The sequence below is a fragment of the Leptodactylus fuscus genome, chromosome 5 (genome assembly GCF_031893055.1).
Source record: "Leptodactylus fuscus isolate aLepFus1 chromosome 5, aLepFus1.hap2, whole genome shotgun sequence".
Lineage (NCBI taxonomy): Eukaryota > Metazoa > Chordata > Amphibia > Anura > Leptodactylidae > Leptodactylus > Leptodactylus fuscus.
In genome coordinates this window covers 31,119,058-31,142,247 of record NC_134269.1, presented here as the reverse complement: position 1 = coordinate 31,142,247, position 23,190 = coordinate 31,119,058, and the positions used below count along the sequence as shown (strand labels likewise).

Here is a 23,190-nt window from a genome sequence, read left to right as displayed (position 1 = left end):
TTACTTTGTGGGCCCAGCTATTTAGCACGGTTTGGCAGCATTATTTCAACGCTATGTGACAGTTCAACATACTGTAGGTGGTCTATGAAGTTGATATTTAGCACGTTATAGCAGCATTATTTCAGCAATATGTGGCAGTAAAATACAGATAGAGTATAATATTAGTACTATATACTGCTCTATGGCAGCGTTATTTAAGCAGTATGTGGCAATACAAATAGGTATGATGTTACTATTTAGCAATGTATGCAATATGTGGCAGTAAAATCTAGATAGTCCATGATATTAGAACTATTTACCACACTATGGCTGCATTATTTCAGCAGTATGTGACAATAAAATATAAGTATTCTATGAACAACTCCCATCCCATGTATTAGACCGTGATAGCACTGGACAGTACTGTCAGTGACCGACTGCTTCACCCCAAGTGTGAGAAGGAGCTATCGGAGATCCTTCCGCCCAACCGCGGTCAGGCTGTATAATCTACATCAGACCAAGCGAAGATCACTCCGCACAGAGAACTAAGTGATCCTGAGTCTTTCTTTTCTTCTTAGTTGCTATGACTTCTAGTATATTTTCTATCTGCTATGAGCTTGTATGTGTTCTTTCTTATAATATATTACTGAATTATCCATGCTGCTGTAACACACTGAACTTCCCCATGGTGGGACAATTAAAGGATTATCTTATCTTATCTCTTATTAGTATTTTGCATTATTTCAGCAGTATGTGGCAGTAAAATACATTTACTCTATGATATTACAATTCAGTGCTGAGTGGCAGCATTATTTTAGCAATATAGGGCTGTACAATAGAAATAGTTATTACTATGTGACGGTATATTCTAGGTACTTTATGAAATTATTATTTCACATTGTACAATGGTTTTATTTTGGCACTGTAAGGCGGTATAATATGTGCACTGTATGGCAGCATTATTTCAGCACTATATTACGGTATATCATAGGTACTTTATGAAATGATTTGCTTTGTATGATGGTTATACTTTGGCACTGTAAGGCGGTATAATATGTGCACTGTATGGCAGCATTATTTCAGCACTATATTACGGTATATCATAGGTACTTTATGAAATGATTTGCTTTGTATGATGGTTATACTTTGGCACTGTAAGGCGGTATAATATGTGCACTGTATGGCAGCATTATTTCAGCACTATATTACGGTATATCATAGGTACTTTATGAAATGATTTGCTTTGTATGATGGTTATACTTTGGCACTGTAAGGCGCTATATACAATGTGCACTGTATGGCTGTTTGTGGACAGATAAGCCACAGCTGGTGTCTTTCTCTTCTACAGACACGTTGTATAGCGAGCTTATAGGAAGTGAAAGTGAACACGCTGGGTACAATGGTTATTTATAAGCCCGACACTGACGCTTGTTGATTAATCAGTTCTGCTATGTCGTTAATATAAATTAATGAATGTTAATCAGTGCTTGTCACTTAGAAGGCCACATTCCTTTACTAGTGTATTATTAGGTAGGGGAATATATAACTACATCCATACAGATACAGGTCATTGTACTGTACTCTAGGGCTCCTCATTGACCTTGGTTTACGGTACATAAAATGATGAAATGTACCGCAATCTATATGCATAAACTTTTGTCAGGGCGTAATAAATTCAGTGTCGGGGGAGGGGCATGTCTATAAAAATTCTTACATTTTTTTAGCTTGTGCCAATTGTCACCTCCATTTGCGCGTATCTTACAGTACTATGGGAAAGCAGTGATCTCAGTTTTTTTTTACAAGTTCATAATGTACAGCCCTACGTGATGTATGGCTTCATCTGGGACCCAATTAAAGGACAACTGTAATTAAAAAATAAAGAGGTCTTATTTACATTGGAATGTTAATGACACCCTGTGGGTGATTATAGCTACTGAAATATTCCATTCATTAGTTCTAGGGCTGAGGGCGAGTAGCCAGGTATGTTCAGTGACACCGCCCTGCAGCTCAGGTGAGCGTGCGGTCATGAGATCTGATATAAAGGAGCTATGTGGTTCTTCAAAGCAAAACTTGTGTGGCACCGAATGAAAGGCTTATGGCTTCCACTTATGTTCAGATTGGGGTGGCAGTCAGGCAGAAGCGTGTGGTGAAGCAGCCATACTGATAAGGGCACAAAGGGAACCTGTCAGGTGATTTCTGCTGCCATATGTGAGAGGAGGATATGATAGAGGAGAGAAGCTGAGCTCTGTGATATATAGGGTTATATGATAGAGGAGAGAAGCTGAGCTCTGTGATATATAGGGTTATATGATAGAGGGAGAGAAGCTGAGCTATGTGATATATAGGGTTATATGATAGAGGAGAGAAGCTAAACTCTGTGATATATAGGGTTATATGATAGAGGGAGAGAAGCTGAGCTCTGTGATATATAGGATTATATGATCGTGGGAGAGAAGCTGAGCTCTGTGATATATGGGGTTATATGATAGAGGAGAGAAGCTGAGCTCTGTGATATATAGTGTTATATGATAGAGGAGAGAAGCTGAGCTCTGTGATGTATAGGATAATATGATAGAGGAGAGAAGCTGAGCTCTGTGATATATAGGGTTATATGATAGAGGAGAGAAGCTGAGCTCTGTGATATATAGGGTTATATGATAGAGGAGAGAAGCTGAGCTCTGTGATATATAGGGTTACATGATAGAGGACAGAATATGAGCTCTGTGATATATAGGGTTATATGATAGAAGAGAGAAGCTAGGCTCTGTGATATATAGGGTTATATGATAGAGGGAGAGAAGCTGAGCTCTGTGATATATAGGGTTATATGATAGAGGAGAGAAGCTGAGCTCTGTGATATATAGGGTTATATGATAGAAGAGAGAAGCTAGGCTCTGCGATATATAGGGTTATATGATAGAAGAGAGAAGCTGAACTCTGTGATATATAGGGTTATATGATAGAGGAGAGAAGCTGAGCTCTGTGATATATAGGGTTACATGATAGAGGAGAGAAGCTGAGCTCTGTGATATATAGGGTTATATGATAGAAGAGAGAAGCTAGGCTCTGTGATATATAGGGTTATATGATAGAAGAGAGAAGCTGAACTCTGTGATATATAGGGTTATATGATAGAGGAGAGAAGCTGAGCTCTGTGATATATAGGGTTACATGATAGAGGAGAGAAGCTGAGCTCTGTGATATATAGGGTTATATGATAGAGGAGAGAAGCTGAGCTCTGTGATATATAGGTTATATGATAGAGGAGAGAAGCTGAGCTCTGTGATATATAGGTTATATGATAGAGGAGAGAAGCTGAGCTCTGTGATATATAGGGTTATATGATAGAGGAGAGAAGCTGAGCTCTGTGATGTATAGGATAATATGATAGAGGAGAGAAGCTGAGCTCTGTGATATATAGGGTTATAGGATAGAGGAGAAAAGCTGAGCTCTGTGATATATAGGATTATATGATAGAGGAGAGAAGCTGAGCTCTGTGATATATAAGTTATATGACAGTGGGAGAGAAGCTGAGCTCTGTGATATATAGGGTTATATGATAGAGGAGAGAAGCTGAGCTCTGTGATATATAGTGTTATATGATAGAGGAGAGAAGCTGAGCTCTGTGATATATAGGGTTATATGATAGAGGAGAGAAGCTGAGCTCTGTGATATATAGGGTTACATAATAGAGGACAGAATATGAGCTCTGTGATATATAGGGTTATATGATAGAAGAGAGAAGCTAGGCTCTGTGATATATAGGGTTATATGATAGAAGAGAGAAGCTAGGCTCTGTGATATATAGGGTTATATGATAGAGGGAGAGAAGCTAAGCTCTGTGATATATAGGGTTATATGATAGAGGAGAGAAGCTGAGCTCTGTGATATATAGGGTTATATGATAGAAGAGAGAAGCTAGGCTCTGCGATATATAGGGTTATATGATAGAGGAGAGAAGCTAGGCTCTGTGATATATAGGGTTATATGATAGAAGAGAGAAGCTGAACTCTGATATATAGGGTTATATGATAGAGGAGAGAAGCTGAGCTCTGTGATATATAGGTTATATGATAGAGGAGAGAAGCTTAGCTCTGTGATATATAGGGTTATATGATAGAGGAGAGAAGCTGAGCTCTGTGATATATAAGTTATATGATAGTGGGAGAGAAGCTGAGCTCTGTGATATATAGGGTTATATGATAGAGGAGAGAAGCTGAGCTCTGTGATATATAGTGTTATATGATAGAGGAGAGAAGCTGAGCTCTGTGATATATAGGGTTATATGATAGAGGAGAGAAGCTGAGCTCTGTGATATATAGGGTTATATGATAGAGGAGAGAAGCTGAGCTCTGTGATATATAGGTTATATGATAGAGGAGAGAAGCTGAGCTCTGTGATATATAGGGTTATATGATAGAGGAGAGAAGCTGAGCTCTGTGATATATAGGGTTACATGATAGAGGAGAGAAGCTGAGCTCTGTGATATATAGGGTTATATGATAGAAGAGAGAAGCTAGGCTCTGTGATATATAGGGTTATATGATAGAAGAGAGAAGCTGAACTCTGTGATATATAGGGTTATATGATAGAGGAGAGAAGCTGAGCTCTGTGATATATAGGGTTACATGATAGAGGAGAGAAGCTGAGCTCTGTGATATATAGGGTTATATGATAGAGGAGAGAAGCTGAGCTCTGTGATATATAGGTTATATGATAGAGGAGAGAAGCTGAGCTCTGTGATATATAGGTTATATGATAGAGGAGAGAAGCTGAGCTCTGTGATATATAGGGTTATATGATAGAGGAGAGAAGCTGAGCTCTGTGATGTATAGGATAATATGATAGAGGAGAGAAGCTGAGCTCTATGATATATAGGGTTATAGGATAGAGGAGAAAAGCTGAGCTCTGTGATATATAGGATTATATGATAGAGGAGAGAAGCTGAGCTCTGTGATATATAAGTTATATGATAGTGGGAGAGAAGCTGAGCTCTGTGATATATAGGGTTATATGATAGAGGAGAGAAGCTGAGCTCTGTGATATATAGGGTTATATGATAGAGGAGAGAAGCTGAGCTCTGTGATATATAGGGTTATATGATAGAGGAGAGAAGCTGAGCTCTGTGATATATAGGGTTACATGATAGAGGACAGAATATGAGCTCTGTGATATATAGGGTTATATGATAGAAGAGAGAAGCTAGGCTCTGTGATATATAGGGTTATATGATAGAAGAGAGAAGCTAGGCTCTGTGATATATAGGGTTATATGATAGAGGGAGAGAAGCTAAGCTCTGTGATATATAGGGTTATATGATAGAGGAGAGAAGCTGAGCTCTGTGATATATAGGGTTATATGATAGAAGAGAGAAGCTAGGCTCTGCGATATATAGGGTTATATGATAGAGGAGAGAAGCTAGGCTCTGTGATATATAGGGTTATATGATAGAAGAGAGAAGCTGAACTCTGATATATAGGGTTATATGATAGAGGAGAGAAGCTGAGCTCTGTGATATATAGGTTATATGATAGAAGAGAGAAGCTTAGCTCTGTGATATATAGGGTTATATGATAGAGGAGAGAAGCTGAGCTCTGTGATATATAGGGTTATATGATAGAGGAGAGAAGCTGAGCTCTGTGATATATAGTGTTATATGATAGAGGAGAGAAGCTGAGCTCTGTGATATATAGGGTTATATGATAGAGGAGAGAAGCTGAGCTCTGTGATATATAGGGTTATATGATAGAGGAGAGAAGCTGAGCTCTGTGATATATAGGTTATATGATAGAGGAGAGAAGCTGAGCTCTGTGATATATAGGGTTATATGATAGAGGAGAGAAGCTGAGCTCTGTGATATATAGGGTTATATGATAGAGGAGAGAAGCTGAGCTCTGTGATATATAGGGTTATATGATAGAGGAGAGAAGCTGAGCTCTGTGATATATAGGTTATATGATAGAGGAGAGAAGCTGAGCTCTGTGATATATAGGGTTATATGATAGAGGAGAGAAGCTGAGCTCTGTGATATATAGGTTATATGATAGAAGAGAGAAGCTGAGTTGTGTGATATATAGGGTTATATGATGGAAGAGAGAAGCTGAGCTCTGTGATATATAGGGTTATATGATAGAGGAGAGAAGCTGAGCTCTGTGATATATAGGGTTATATGATAGAGGAGAGAAGCTGAGCTCTGTGATATATAGGGTTATATGATAGAGGAGAGAAGCTGAGCTCTGTGATATATAGGGTTATATGATAGAGGAGAGAAGCTGAGCTCTGTGATATATAGGGTTATATGATAGAAGAGAGAAGCTGAGCTCTGTGATATATAGGGTTATATGATAGAGGAGAGAAGCTGAGCTCTGTGATATATAGGGTTATATGATAGAGAGAGAAGCTGAGCTCTGTGATATATAGGGTTATATGATAGAGAGAGAAGCTGAGCTCTGTGATATATAGGGTTATATGATAGAGAGAGAAGCTGAGCTCTGTGATATATAGGGTTATATGATAGAGAGAGAAGCTGAGCTCTGTGATATATAGGGTTATATGATAGAGAGAGAAGCTGAGCTCTGTGATATATAGGGTTATATGATAGAGGGAGAAGCACAAAAATGTAAGCCTGGTTATTCCACCAAATATTGATTTGTGCTCTTCCTGAGTTACATTAGTATTGTTGTTTCTAAACAAACATGATCTTGTTTTCTTTGCATTATTTGAGTTCTGACAACACGGTTTCTTTTTTATTATTTTGACGATTTCTCATTTGCTGTAAATAAATACAACATTTTTTTGCTTTCGGAAACATAGAGCTCAACTTGTAACAGAGGCCTGTTGTGGTCCATGCTACAGCTTTAGTCTGTGACGATTGTAATGATGCCATGTCTGGAGAAGATCTGGGCCACTCTCTCTGGTTATGACACATCCCATAGGTATTGCACAGTAGGTCTAGCACAATGTACCACTATATCTTCCTCTTACTGTAGCCTACGTGACCATCCCAGATGCTAGAAACCGCACAATGACAAGGAGTGCCATTATTATTCAACCTTCACAAATTGCATCAGACAGATTCCCTGTAAAAGTAGGCAGCACTGTATCTGCGGGGGTGTATATGTGATATATACGTTTCATAGTAAGAGATCACAGTAAGGGACGAGTGTCAGTTGTGGCTTCTAGAAGGGTGCGTCTAATGTCAAACCTTCCTGCCTTCTTTCCTGTCTTTGGGTTTTGTGGTTATTGGGCTGAGTAAGGTACAAAGCTGGTACTGTGGAAGGAAAAAATGAGAGATGTGCTGCCCTATATCATCGAGGTGTGAGAGGTGTCAGTGTGCTATAAATAAAGGCGTCGGGAGAGGTGTTACTGTGCCGTATATAATCATGGCCTTTACATGCCACCGTATAGTAATATCTCAATATATATCACCTTGTAACTCCAAATAAGAAGGCAATTCTAAGTTACTCCTTGTAGGTGGGTCACTCCAGGCACAAGTGAAAGCTCCTGGGCCCCAGTGCAATATTGATCTACTATATGCCATTTATAATACTGGTCTCTTATTAAGATAAGATAAGATAATCCTTTAATAGTCCCACAGTGGGGAAATTTCAGCATGTTACAGCAGCATAGTAATACAGATACAGGATAATACACACTATATACAGACGTAGGCACACCTAACCTGAGAAGATATACTAGGAGTCCATAGCAGCTAAGGAACGGAAGAAGAAAGAAGGAAGACTTCATAGTCATAATCATTAGTTTTCTGTGCAGAGCGATCTTTGCTTGGTCTGATGTAGATGGCCAAGGGACCTTATGGATCTATTCTGAACCCCTATAGCTATACAAGCTATACACCTATACACTTCTTCCTATTACAGAGTTTGCATTAGGATTCAGGAGCTTGAAGTTACGTCTCTGATGATGTCGTATGTCACTCTGATGATGTCATTGTGCTGGAGGCCAGAAGGGTATGGGTTTAGTAATAGTTGCTGTGCTTGCTCACTCTTCCAAAGCCAACACTATCTACAGTTCTTAGGCCGCAGGTGTAGATTTTACAAGAAGGGCAGGGATAAATCCCATCTCCTGACTGCAGAACAACAAACTCTGATCTGGGGTCTTCCAGAATATCGAAGGCTGTGTACAGGGCTGCCGATAGGCCAGTATTACCACAACTGGCGTCAGGGGCCCGGCCAAATTGAAAAATGGGGGGGGCCCGGTTTTGGCCGGCGCCCGCAGCAGCAATTGTGCCCTGGGCCGGTGTCACTGTAATATAGTCGGGCAAGTGCCGGGGCCCACAGAGCCTCTTGGGGCCCCCCGGCACTTGCCTGTCCCGATTTCAGCTCATCGGCGTCCATCGGACGCCGATGAGCTGAATACACAGGCGATTAAAGCAGGAGCTCAGCTCAGCTCCAGCTTTAATGCTGCGCCCGGCTTCGGCGTGTGTAGGCACGATGTGATGACGTCACATCGCGCTTACACCTGTCAGTGGAGTGAGAGGAGCGTCAGAGAGAGGAGCGGCGAGGGAGCGATGGAAGGAAGGGTGAGTGTAAATAAGTGTTTGTTTTGTGTAACATAACATAATGAAGGGGGCCCATGAAACTGGGGGGCAAATGAAGGGGAGGGGGGAAACGGCATGACACTGTGGAAGATGAAGGGGGTGGGGAGAGAATGGCATGACATTGGGGCAGATGAAGGGGGGGGAGAATGACATTACACTGGGGCAGATGAGGGGGGGAGAATGGCATTACACTGGGGCAGATGAAGGGAGGAGAATTCCATTACACTGGGGCAGATGAGGGGGGGAGAATGGCATTACACTGGGGCAGATGAGGGGGGAGAATGGCATTACACTGGGGCAGATGAAGTGGGAGAATGGCATGACACTGGGGCAGATGAAGGGGGGAGAATGGCATTTCACTGGGGCAGATGAAGTGGGAGAATGGCATGACACTGGGGCAGATGAAGGGGGTGGGGAGAGAATGGCATGGACACTGGGGCAGATGAAGGGGGGAATGACATGACACTGGGGCAGATGGGGGGGGAACGGCATGACACTGGGGCAGAGATGGGGGGACATGAAACTGTGGGCAGTTGAAAGGGGGAGAACAGCATGAAACTGGGGACAGAGATGGAGAGGGGGACATGAAACTGGGGGCAGAGGAAGGGTGTATATGAAACTGGGGGAGAGATGGAGGGGAGGCATATAATTTACAGGTGACTGTAGGAGGATTATACTGTGTGGGAGCACATGAAAATGAATGAGAATGGGTGGAGTCAACAGAAAAGTGGGCGGAGCTAAATTTGTTGCACATTTTCTCCCTCTTTCTACTCTTCAAAAGTTGGGAGGTAATACATAATTGGTATGTCACAAAATAAAGTAGTGTTAAAATGGCGCGGGGTGGGGGGGGGGCAGTCACTTAGGGTGTATGGGGCCCCAAAATTCCTGGTGGTGGCTGTGGATCAGTCTCCTTGTTTCTCCTACCCCTTCTAATAGGAAGAGTTGGTCTCCTAGGGAGGAGAAGACCAACTACTACAGGGTCATACCTTTAAACAAATATCAAATTTACAGGAAACTACACTCTTAGGCTAGGTTCGCATTGTTCAGATCCCCCAGCAGATACGAATGATGTAGAACTCATCTGCTAAAACACCAGTTATGTGCCTCCACGGACACCTGCAGAGCCCATAGACTATAATAGAGTCCACCGGGTGTCTGTTGGAGTTTCAATTGAATCCCATGACCACTATGCGCAGCACGGACATGCCTCGATTTTCCAAAACCTGAGGCCCCACTTTGCGGAAATGCAGTTTTTGGGGGTTTTTGCAGATTTTGCTGCAGATTTTTGAGCCCAAACCAGTGGATTGAGCAGAAACGAGAAGTATAAGAACTTTATATATACTTCCCATTCCTTTTGTAGCCACTCTTGGCCTTGGCTCAAAAAATCACAGCAAAATCTGCAACAAAAAAAGCTGCATTTCCACAACATGTTCCTCCACCTTAGCCTTGAATGAGTAACCATGTGACAACAGAAATAAGAAATTCTAAATCAGTAAATTTACAAAGTATTTATACATTTACTTATCGTTTTATATAGATTCAACCCCTGGAATTAAATGTTGCTTAAAAATATTTGTTTAGGAATTAAAATGTAAAACCTTTTATTTTACAGAGGAAAAACTGGAAGAGAAGATTCTTTGTCCTGAGCAATTTTAATATTAGCTACTACAAATGTGAAACGGTAATTCCTTCTTGCATTCGGGTAAAGTAAACCTAATGCAGATGTTTTTTTCCTTTGCACGATGTCGCCCCCTGCTGAATAAAAAATGTTGTATGCGATGCCAATAGGAATATGGGAAGGGAAGCGGGACCTGCGAATGTGGCGGTCACTTGTGGTCTGTGTTGGAGTCTCCACCGCAGAATCTGCCGAAAATCGGGTCCATGGGTTTCCATGTGTAACCACTTTTGACCACTTTTGACCACTTATCAGGGTCTCCGTCTTTCGGGTCCCCGAGATCTCATTTATATCATATGTGACACTTTATGTACTGGTCACGTCACAAAAAAGAGGCTGTGACCAACGCGTTTTATGTCCATGTCATGATATAAGGACATAGGTCAGTATTCTCCTATATAGGATAGGTCCTTACTGAGGAGAGGTGTGCCTGCCGCAGCCTGCATGGTCTCCTGGAGGCCAGCTTAAAAAAGTTACCCCTTCAAGTCCCATGCAATATATGTATTGTGTTCCCACAAGCCACCACACATTTACAGCTCCGCAATGATGCAGCTTCAGAAACTGGGGTGTACGGACAGTTTCTGAGGTAACTTTTGACTTCTCAACCTCTTAGAAGCCGTGATTAATAGCGATGGCAGCATCTAAGAGGTTAGCTGGAAGAAGACGACTCCCTCTGTGACATAGTGCTGATGGGTTTTGATGGCAGCTTGATACCTACTGAAGGCCCTCAGACCTGCCATATTTATACTCCTACTAAGAGAGATGGAATGTGACCTTTATGGACAACTTACAAGGATGACGTTATCTGTTTGGGTTCTGTAGATACCTTTCCTAATTCTTTTTCTGTTCTCTATAGGATCGGGAGCCTCTGCGTTGTATACATCTTAGAGATATTTTAAAGACGCACGAATGTCTTGTTAAATCGGGGTAAGTAATGACTATCTCATCGTCTTAAGACCGGCAGATTTCTGTTTGAGGTTGAGTCTATCTAAGCGTCCATTCACATGGAGGAAGTTGGTGTGGAATCCATGTCAGAATCAGCGCTAAAAAAAAAAGACTCGTTCCGTTTTCCGTGCGGAACCCATTGAAATCTATGGGAGGCTTATTTTTCAGCGCTGATTCTGACGCAAGTTGATAAAATAAGCAAAAACGTAGATCTACCCGATCCACCGGGAACTAGCCCTAAACTGGAGACCCGTTTTTCCCGCCCTTTTCTGGTGGGATTGCTTGAATTTTCAATGACTATTGCAGAAAAATAGGGTCTGTCCTGGCAAACACATGCTTTCTTCTATCTGGCCCCCGAACATATTTGGTACAGGGGTGCAGAGGTACGGTAGCGACTGCACCCAGGCGGACAGCGTTACTATAAGTGACACCTAGTAGGCCCTGCTATAGAGATCACATTGGGCTCAGGTTGGGCCTCTGCTCCCCCCGCTGTGCACTCTGCTCGCTTATCTCTAGATACACATTGTAGATGTTAACAAATCATGAGATTGATTCAGATGACATTGTGCTGATCCCCTGCAGAGAGCGGCGCAGCTGTGACACCAGAGGAAACCGCAGCACACAGGATGTCTCTCTCTGAGCTTCCTTACCTCTCTGCACCCCTCACACTCCCAACCATCAGCAATGTGCTAGACCGCTCAGCCACACCTAATGTCCAACCCGTGACCCCGTTATCAGTCCTATCACATCATGTCACCCAGTATCTGTCACAGCATCTACACGGCGGGCGCAGATCTACGTATATATAATATCCTCTATGTACCGTATGTCCGTGTATCACAGACTTATCAGCCCAACCATCTTTATCTCAGCCTTGGATTGTCTGTGTAGTCAGCATCTAATCTTTCATCGGCGTGCGATATCTTCTCTATATCTTATGCTGGCTTTGCTTTTCTTCCAGTTTCTTCTAAATCTGTTGCTATCTGGAAACCATCAGCAAGCTGTTTTTTTGCGGTTGATGGATGTTACTATTTCTTTATGGCTATAGTATATACTGGACATCGCAGATTTTTAACCAGTTCAAGGCTGGGCCATTATATACTCCGACTAGCTTTGATTTTTTTTTATCTTGTAGATTATGCGGGATTGAAATTTTTCCTTTTAGCTATCGAGACTGTTTTGCTTTATTTTTACGAGACACGCAGGGATTTGATATTGTGCCATTTTAATATTAGTATTTTACAGTTTTTAGCTTGAGTGTTTTTTACAATTTTATAAAATTTAAAAAAAAAATTTTTTACTACCACAAAATGCCACTAAAATATATTTTTTTAAACTGGGTCCCATTTTTATGTAACATTAGTATTTTATTTTTTTAAAATTTTTCCTCTCCTTTCGAATTCAATGGGGAAATTGAATACTAGGATATGCCATAATTTTACACAATTTTATTTTATATTTTACTACTATATTTTCCTCTCTCATTGAATTCAGTGAGGCGCCGGGCTGCTAGGATATACCGTAAATGTTTAACCCCTTTAATACATGAATACAGAGTAGGCCTGAAGGTCCTATTCTGATGGCCGACCCTCCAGTTACATAAAACCTGCGCACGTCCACGTTTAATAATAGTCATATCTTATTTCCAACATAGTCATATGTAACAGCCTGCGGAAGCCATGTCACCGCGATGCTCTGCACGACTACCCTCGTACAAACAGCACATTTCACTTTACATCCTGTCAGTGTGCTTCAATTCACAAGATCTAGCAGGAGATATTTTAATTACTTAAAAATCAGCTCCCCCTGGTGGCAAATTCTGAAAATTACATGTAGCTATCACTTTTTTTTTTCCAGCGACAAGTTTCATACAATAAATCATTCATTTTCTCCAATCTCCAGGACATGGGCTGCATATGATTTATTCTTTACAGGGAATATATATATATATATATATATATATATATATATATATATATATATATATATACACACACACACACACGTATAATACTGTATATATGAAGAATTATCTTTTAATATATCAGATTTGAGTAAGGGTCTGAAGTCAGTATAGGTTAAACCTAGCAATATAGCTACTAAAGTATCCAGCACTTTTTAGGATTATTTTTGTTTGTTTTGGGTTTTTTTTTAGCTTGTTTGTTTTTTTTTTCACTTAAACTAAAAACGCTGATACTTGGAAACCATCAACAAGCAGGCTAGTTAATTGTGTGAATATTCAGCATCGCTCGACTTGCTAACACCATAATACAGGATGACCCTTGAATATCACCATAGTCTTTGAACAGGACAATAATATGTACTGTATTGAGAAACATTGTTTTATATATATATATATATATATATATATATAACTGTTCCGGCGTTGCTGCTAAACTCGTTCCTCGCGCTGTGCCTGTGATTGTTTCGGCATCTCAGTAGCTCACTGGGACACAATATAATGAGTGTGTTGTTGGTGTCGATGATCTCTGTCAGCTCCGCTTGAGGAGAACTCTGTGACTTCTGGCTTCTTCATAGCTCTCGTTGTTTTAGAATTTTGCAACAAATTAGATTTTCTTTTTCCTGGCATGTTTAAAAGGAGCAAACTGGATTAAAGGTGTTTTCCTATCCAGTGTGTCAGCATGCTGTCTGGAGCAGATCAGATAATATGCAAATGTATGTACAGAATCCACTGAGGGTTAGTGTGTGTTTACACAGAGAGATAAAAGACCTGGGACCTGAGATAAGGCTGCTGCAAGAGCAGTGTAATATAGTATGTGAACATAAATTCATAACAGTTGTGAAGCCATGTCATTTACTGGGATAAAAAGAAGCCTATGTGTTAATCCAAGGGCAGGGTACGTCATCATTAGCCTGGCCAGGATCTTGGACATGCACCAATGTCTTTTAGTTGTGACGCATGCACAGCGAAGAAGGGAATCCTTGTCTCAGCTTTATCATCGCTCTGCACATGTGCCAGAACTAGACAGCTAGGGCATCAATATCAGATCGGGAGGACTCCAGACATCCCCACCGATTAACTATTCTCAGCAGCTGATACAGAAAACAGAGCAGGAAGCAAACAGTGCTGTTCTCTGTGTAGTGGTCAGATCAGGTATTGCAGATCAGCTCCCATTTACTTGAATGGAAGTGAAGCTGCAGTGTCCTGGTTTGGCCACTACACAGAGAATGGAGCTGTCTGCTTCCTGCTGCTCAGAATAGCTGAACGGTGGGGTTGTCTGGTGTCAGACTCCCAAATATCTCATATATATATATATATATATATATATATATATATATATATATATATATATATATATACACTCATTACAGTCACATTCTCTACCATTAGAGGGAGCTTATGGCAGGTTGTGGTATTACCCAGAAAACCTTGGCGTATACTTTATATAGCCCTCTAAGAACAGCTCGTACACAGGGAACATGACATGTGAGGTCTGTAAATGCTTTCCTAAGATCTCTACAGAGTAGTGATGATAATACAGCAGCATAGAAAGCCATTCCAGCTAGTAGACACTAAAACTGTGTCTGCGGAGCTGCCCGGTGACTACCAGTCTGACGTGAGGCGTAGATGTGGGTGGTGGAAATGTGTGCATGGCACATACAGCCATGCGGACTGTTCCCAACATCTGGACAGCCATCATGTATCAGCTGGTAAACCTAATTGCTGGAACATCGTAATTACTTCCCATCTTAATGAGGTCACGTCTAGCTGAGCACATGGATGAGGACTGGCACAAAGGGCAGTCATGTGTTTATATACTGTATATAGGTAGGCTATAGACAGGCGTGTATATACTGCCTATACAAGCTTTAAGGAGGATTCACATTGGTTAGTTTTTCAGGTATGATTATATATAAAGACAAATACATACATAAACACGGTCTGTACTGTTAATGCTGTCGTATAGTACATATATGTATACATATACATACAGTCTACATAAATATTTGCTACCATTTGGTATGTATTTACATAAAAGTAATGGCACTACACAGCATATACGGTATATATATATATATATATATATATATATATATATATATATATATATGCTGCCACACTGCATGTAAAAGTTATGTTATTACACAGTATACATACATATCTGCTGCCATACTGTATGCATGAATACTGTCACTACTCAGTACATATAAATATCTGCTGCCATACGTATGTATAAGTAATGCTATCACACAGTACATATAAATAACTGCCTCTATATAGTACACATAACTAATACTATTACACAGTACACATACATACCCATTGCCACACAGTACACATAAATAACACTGCCATATGCTATGAATAAATAATGCTGTTACTAAGAGAATCTCTCACCCTGGAGGACCCGACCTGTCCTGTATGACACAGACAGACCATTTATTTCAATAAACACTATGTAGTACTTGATCTCCCCTATGGTGGCGCTGTCTACTATCAAGTTACCCAACATATTACGCCTGATAAATGGGCAACACTTTCGGATCACCTTTTTGTTGTAGGACCCTTCTAAGTACAGATTCTATAAAGTGTTTTTCCTCTTTATTTGGTGTATCTCTGGTAACCTATGGTATCAAAAGGGGACAATGTCCCCAACATTCTGTTTCAGTTATTTACACAGGTCTCTGCTTATTGCTTTTATATCATATAGATTCGTGTAACCACCACTAGGAGGCGCTTAGGGCATACAGATGTATATATAGCTTACACTCTACTCACTCATGGCTTCAGGATAAGCTTCTATATGCCACCTAGTGGTGACTGTTGGCAGCCAGAATATCAGTACTAGCAGCATGCACACATGCCAACTTTTCCTTGGTAAAATTTATGACATCTAAGTTCCCATTGACAGTCCAGGAGAAGCCAAACTTGCCAGGATTGTTAGAGAGAATATAGAACAATCCTGGCAAATTCGGACTGTTGGCAATTTGTGGTGGTGAACAATTCAGTAGACTGTTTATATGACTAGGCCATGGAATGGGCTAGTACCACCTGTATCCCTCTGATGGTTGACCCAGGAAAAGGCACAGTGGTGATGGACTTGGGTGGCCCCCTAAAGGAACTATGTCCATCATTACTACTCTGATGGTGGCCCTGGAGGAGGGTGCAGTGATGGTGGACAATTTAGCAGGTCTCTTATTTGGCTAGGATCCTGAATGGACTAGTACCACCTGATGGTGACCCTGGAGGAGGGCGCAGTGATGGTGGACAAATCAGCAGGCCCCTTATTTAGCTGGGCCCTTGAATGGACTAGTATCACCTGTGCTGCTCTGATGGTGACCCTGGAGGAGGGCGCAGTGATGATGGACAATTTAGCAGGTCTGTTATTTGGCTAGGTTCCTGAATGGACTAGTACCACCTGATGGTGGCCCTGGAGGATGTTTGACAAATCAGCAGGCTCCTTATTTAGCTGGGCCCCTGAATGGACTAGTGCCACCTGTACTGCTCTGATGGTGGCCCTGGAGGATGTTTGACAAGTCAGCAGGCCCCTTATTTAGCTGGGCCCCTGAATGGACTAGTACCATTTGTACTGTTGTGACGGTGGCCCTGGGTAAAGTGGAGCAACACACAAGCTTGTAAATGCGTGCTGTTACCTATGTCCTGTATGAAGCTTCTGTCATGGCCTTTGGTGTCTGCTAAGTGTTATTTTGGTGTCTTGGCAGGGATTTGCTGATGCGAGACAATCTGTTTGAGGTTATTACGGCCCCCAGGACTTTCTACATCCAGGTAAATATTTCTCATTCATTGAATGTCATGATGTTTTATCTGCCAATGATCTGTAAAGGTCTGCATGGCGCACGGTGTTACTAAATTTTATGACTCCTCTTAGCCGTGCCACTTATTTTTGTCACCTATGAAAGCTGTCAGGGAAGGTGGAAAAAGTGCCAGAAACACATCATAAATCGGAGGCCACGTTTTTGGTTCGTTTTTCTTAGTAAATCTGAACCACCGTGTTAGAATAGATGGATAGGCCGGGATCTAGGAAGTCAAAGGGAAGTCATGGAAATTGTAGACAACAGTCCTGATGCCTGCGGAGACCCAAGGCCACATAAGACACCACCAGACCACGTACTCCTCTGCTGGAGGTCCTGACCCACCTGTCACATTTTTTGTTAGATAGTAAAAGCCAAATTTTGTGAATTCCGATTTCAGTGGACAGGGAACGTGAAGTGGGCTTGTGATACAGGGTCAAGTGGGTTCTCGGTTCCAGAATTGGACGTGCGTAGGGTCTAACAACGTAGGGTCTGAACTTGCTGCAGAAGTTAGACATGGTGGCCCCATACCAAGTATTTCTGGAGAACCCTATGGTTAGTTGTTAGGCCCCTGGTTCTGGAGGTGGATTGGGGCCCCCCACAGATTTGTTGCTCATAGGTCTACAGAAGATAATGTCAACGTATTAAGACCAAGACAAAGTGCATACTATGTTGAAGGCTGAAGGAACACTTCAGTTTTGGCATGTAGAGATGGTCGGTACTTTCTATCTGTCTTGACAGATTCCTTTAAATTATAAAGTGCAGTAAGAGGTCCAGAAATAACTCCCAGGTTAGACTCGGCCAAGCAGAGAAGTTCTCAGAAGTAACATTGTCCATTTATGTTGGCGGCATCTCAGATTTTATTGGACGAGAAGCTATGCCCAAAGACGTTCAATGGAAATATGGGTTATTTAGCTTCCATTTGACACATTACCTGATTATTTTCGGGAAGATTTTGATGACAGAATGTGACTGCTATAAGGAGACCTTTCCGTACATCTAGATGACATCAGCCCTGGCTTACCGCTCTCACAAATACCCTCTTTATGAATGATGGACTTTCTCCTGGTTGACTCCTCGATCCTTGTCAGATGGTTGGAGAACCTGCAGAGTTGCTCTTTGTGACAGCAGGCCAGGGACGGATGGGATTTCATGACCAGAAGCATGACATCTTATTCAAATAAATCAGAAGTGTTATTTTTTAGCAAGTCCGCCAGCTACGCTCCTGACCCCATCTTGTAGCTCGGTCCAATAACCAAATGAGCTTCCGCACCCATTTCTTCTACCACTTGAGTTCAGCTGAGTATCAGAGACAGAGGGTCGCCCAGGTCTATGAAATGGTTAGTCCCTGCTTTCTCCTCCTCTTCCCGTCAAGAAGACAACCCACTAAGATGGGTGATATCACTCTGGTGGACTTGGCATGCCTATATATTACATAGCCACCCATTTATTTGTATGGGCAGCGTGAAAAACTATATTTTGGTAATTGATGTAGTATGGATAAAAGGAAAAATTTTTTTTAAAGGGATTCTATCATTATAAACACATTTTTAGCTAAACCCACATCAGAATAGCTTTAAGAAAGGCTATTCTTCCCCTACCTTTAGAAGTCTTCTCCGCGCCACCATTTGGTATATATTCCTGGTTTCTTCATTATGGTAATGAGTTTTCTTGCAGCACTGGGGGCGGTCCCTAACGCTCAAACAGCACTGGGGACAGTCCATGTGCTGCGAGAAAACTTTGTAGGAAAATAGCCAACGGACATGTGCAGTGGGCACAGTTGGCCATTTTCCTATGGCCGAACAGGAGAGAAGAGGCAAAGAACAAGAAGAAGGTGGTGCTGGAGAGTTTTCTCGCAGCACATGGACCGCCCCCAGTGCTGTTTGAGCTTTGGGGACCGCCCCCAGTGCTGCGAGAAAACTCATTATCATAATGAAGAAACTGAGAATATATACCGAACGGCGGCGTGGAGAAGACATCTAAAGGTAGGGGAGGAATAGCCTTTCTTAAGGCTATTCCGACATGGGTTTAGGTAATAATGAGATTCTTATGATAGAATCCCTTTAAATTAAATTTAAATCTTGACATAAATTCTCCGTTTTGTGCAGACAATTCACACATATGTGTCTCTATGGTTACAGACTACACAAACATACTCTATGTGTAGTCTGGTCTTATTACTGTCTGCCAAATATACCGGTATATACTACTACAATATAATATACTTCAATATAATAGTCGTAGCCCAGAACTCGGTGGTAATGATTATGTTTGGTATATGATTTTCCCACATATGTCTCTCTATGGTTACAGACTACAAACATACTCTATGTGTAGTCTGATCAGTTTGATATCCAATTTCTGTAGCAAAATACTTGTGCTTACCCAGAATTTGGTGGTGATTATCGAGTTTAATATCTGCTTGTATGGAATGAAGATATCTTATTACTATCTTGTGCTCTTGTTCTTCACAGACTGATAGTCCTCAGGAGATGCACAGTTGGATAAAGGCCATCAATGCCGCCATTCAGACCTTAAGGACTCGCTGTCGGGTATGTACCAATGTACCATGGTCATCTGCTGTATTCATCACCATCAATATATGGAAGGCAACACCTACTACGAGGAGCATCTTTGTCACTAGCGGATGTGACTTGTAGAAGTTTTAGCCATGTGTACTTCATAAGCCACAGTACATAAAAGGTCACTGCTCACCTACCTTTCCAAAAGCTCAAATTCAGGTGACAAAAAGCCATCTATACCATAGATAGTTCATCCGACAAGGGGGTGTGGCTTATCAGAAAGGGCATTGTTTACAAGAAAAGATATCTTCACCAATTCTTTTGATCTTTTCACTATTTTATAGGAATCCCTTCACTTATTCCATCGCAGTTGAAATTTTTTCTCTAGCGCTCGCCTTTCTTGAGTAATCAGTGCAGTTAGTTTTGGTGCCAGATATATTAACTAGACTCTCTTATGTCAAGTGGGTGGTTACAGGCAATAGCATGCAAGGCGGTGTGAGCGCCAATCAGAAGTGGACAGTGTGGGAGCTCAGAATCACGCCCTTTGCCTGCTCCTGTCTGACACCACCCACTTGGCATTAGAGAGTCTAGTTAGCATATCAGACACTAAAACTAACAGCAAGGATTGTTCAGGAACAATGGGGCTAGGGAAAAATCCCAACGGTGCCATATTGGAAAGAGAAGATGGAGATATATGAGCATGCCAGATCATAGTCAAGCAGGCCGGTGGTTGGTAAATGGTGGACACTTGGGCTACCACCAAATACTGCCAATTTCTATACACTATAGCATTCATATTAGGGCCACAGTACGGTTACCACCCACAGTTCTATGGAATAGGGTCATCTCTTGGGGTCTATATTGGTTAGATATAGAATTTTGTGGCTTTCCAGCTCTAATGTCACATAGCACATCTAAAACATTACAGACTTTTTCTTACACGTGTCATGGATATTTAATGTCCTTCCACTGTTTTTCCTTCACACTTCCAAACAAGCCTGAGATTTCACAAGAGACTATATTTAGTTTTTCCTCCACGCAGGAAAACAACATTTTGCAATTTCATGCTTGGAATATAAGACAGATTAATATCATGTCATCATATGAGGTGGCGATAAATCTGCCCAGAGAGCGGGTGGCACAGCCTGGATGCCTGGGGATGTTTTTGACATATCCCTTAAAAATGGGATATCGCTCAATTTAAAATTGTCTAGATATAGTATTATAATATAGATTTATTCTGATGTATGTTCCATAAATTATATAGACCTATATAACATTCTAAATGACAATATACAACTATATAAAATTTTTTGGTATGTTTTCCCCCTTTCCAGGTGCTTTGCCACTGTGCCTGAATTGTATGTTCACACCTATAAACATATATGTTATATTGATGGAGGCCAAAAAAACTGGTGGAGATTTTTGAAGATAGGTGTCTTCTGTGCCCATCTTCAAATCTCCTGCACCGGTGCACAGCTCATAGTTTTCAGGCATCATTTATGCTAGCTGCCTTAAAGGATGTGTGGGGAAGGTAGCTCGGTATCAGCAATGGTGTGGACCCGACCATTCAGAGACAGGGACACAAAATCTGGTACAAACAGGTTTATTTAGAAAAAACAGCAAAATAAATAAACCTTCATTTCAGGTATAAAATAAGCAAAGTAAAATACAGCCTTAAATTCAGGCAAAAATGACAAAGCCCTGCTCGTCCGAGCACTAACTAAACAGTATGAAGATAACTATACATGTGGCTTACTACCAACCATACGAACAAACAAAATAGCACAGTATGGTCTCACCAGACTCTCAGTGTCAGGACAGACGCAGGTTCCTCCTCTCGCTCCCAGGATCTCCCCTAAAGTTTAAGCATTGCAGCCTTTTATGGCTCGGTAATGAGCCCAGGACACACACCGTGGCTGAGGCCTACTCAAGATCCGCTCTGGACTACACGCATGTCACCTTCTCATATATGATGAGAACAAAAAAAGTCACAATTTCTTTGCATCTTAATTCATTTAAGACCATCCATGTTGGTTGGGTAGACTTGTTAGAAAGGCATTATGGTCCATATACCCTTAGGTGAGGCTAATCCACTTAGGAGATCCAGTGTGACCGGGATCTTTTCGCAGTTACCTATGTTCTGGTTCTGTGTTGGATCACAAACAACTAATCTCCATCTTCTTTCCTCTCCACAGGACGCCTTTGGACGTACCATGTCATTAAACCGTACCTCTGTTACATCCCCTACCCCAACCTCCTCAGTCCACTCTCTACCACCGTGCGATGTCAAACGGTCCCTGGGAAAATCAATGTCCATTAAATCATCATGGCAGCCTTGGACTCCAGTGCCAAAATGTGAAACAGAGTCAGTCGGAGATGTGACCTTGGGGAGATCTGCGGAGAGTGAATTTGGTGTACGAGCCAGGCACATGTCTGAACCCCAGCGCTTACGAGATGACCCATTTCTATTTGATCTAGATAACATAAACATCCGCACTTCAGATGTGTAACCAAGACTCAGCTTCACATAGCTAGTCTACGAAAGAGACAAGATGGCTGCCACATCTACAGACTCTATGTTTATTACATGGCGGATGAACTATCATGCAGTATTTGTTGTTGTTGTTGTTATTTGACGAGATTCTACCTGCAATGCTTCATTGCTTTCTTACTGCCATGGTCTTGGCGCTTGACTGTGAAATTTTCTAATCTTTTTGTTTCAACTCCATATCATAAATAATAGGTGGCCATTTATATAGCCCAGGTCCTAACCATGTCCAGAATGGCTCATATCAGGAGAAGACATCTTTGTATTACATAAAGCACATTGATGTGTTTATCTTGATATGTCTTGTCGTTTCCTTGACATTAATGTTACATCATGTATAGTACAGAAAATGTGAATACAAAAATAAAAAGAAGAAATGTTGTTATATTTTTGTGTATTTTACATTATACCTCTGATATCTGGTGGCATGTGGTATATTAGGTGCCTTATCCGTGGTGGTCCAATGTTGGGAGGGGTGTTAAGATCACTGGTGGTCCTGCAGGAGAAGCCTATTGAATGATGGTGGTCCATGATGACCAAGTGCAGGAATGGAGACTATGTTCCCTGGGGGTGGAATATTAATGCTAGAAACCAGATAATCCCTGTAACCAGCCAGAAGGATAAATCTACTCCACCCCTCCCTTCTCCATAGATCTCTGTGTATGAGGATCATGTCACCAAAGGTTCTTTGTATAGACCTGCAGTGCCGTTCATATGAGTTACCGTATATATTCGAGTATAAGCCGACCCGATTATAAGCCGAGGCCCCTAATTTTACCACAAAAAACTGGGAAAACTTATTGACTCGAGTATAAGCCGAGGGGGGAAATGCAGCAGCTACTGGAAAACTTCAAAAATTAAAATGGTCGGAGTTTTTGGGTGCAGTAGCTGCTGGGGAAGGGGAGGGGGTGTTTTGGTTGTCTGTCTGCCCCTTCCCTGAGCTTGAGGACTGAGTTTTTTTTCCCCACTTGGAATTCAGCCTGGCTGAATATAGGGTATCTATATCGGTGCTGAAAAAATTCGGCTTATACTCGAGTATATACGGTAGTTCTCTGTCTATAGAGAATGGCAGTGGAGATTGCTCCGATTGACCCGAAGGCCATGGGCTGTATGTCTTCTGTCTAGTTTTCCATGTTCCTTTTCAAAACAAAGTCAGTCATAAGGGTATTGCTTCTTCAGCATT

At 41.5% G+C, this 23,190-nt stretch overlaps 1 protein-coding gene across 2 annotated transcripts in view; it reads left to right on the top strand.

The window, feature by feature from the left end:
• Positions 1-22,361, top strand: part of PLEKHA2 (pleckstrin homology domain containing A2) — a 47,298-nt gene extending 24,937 nt beyond the window's left edge. For both annotated transcript variants that reach the window (XM_075272864.1, XM_075272865.1), the window contains exons 8-12: positions 10,152-10,220; positions 11,071-11,141; positions 16,845-16,908; positions 19,409-19,486; positions 21,655-22,361. In XM_075272864.1, the coding sequence (XP_075128965.1) occupies positions 10,152-10,220; positions 11,071-11,141; positions 16,845-16,908; positions 19,409-19,486; positions 21,655-21,969 (597 nt within the window). In that variant the 3' untranslated portion in view covers positions 21,970-22,361. The remainder of the gene's footprint in view (positions 1-10,151; positions 10,221-11,070; positions 11,142-16,844; positions 16,909-19,408; positions 19,487-21,654) is intronic.
• Positions 22,362-23,190: the final 829 nt, after the last annotated feature.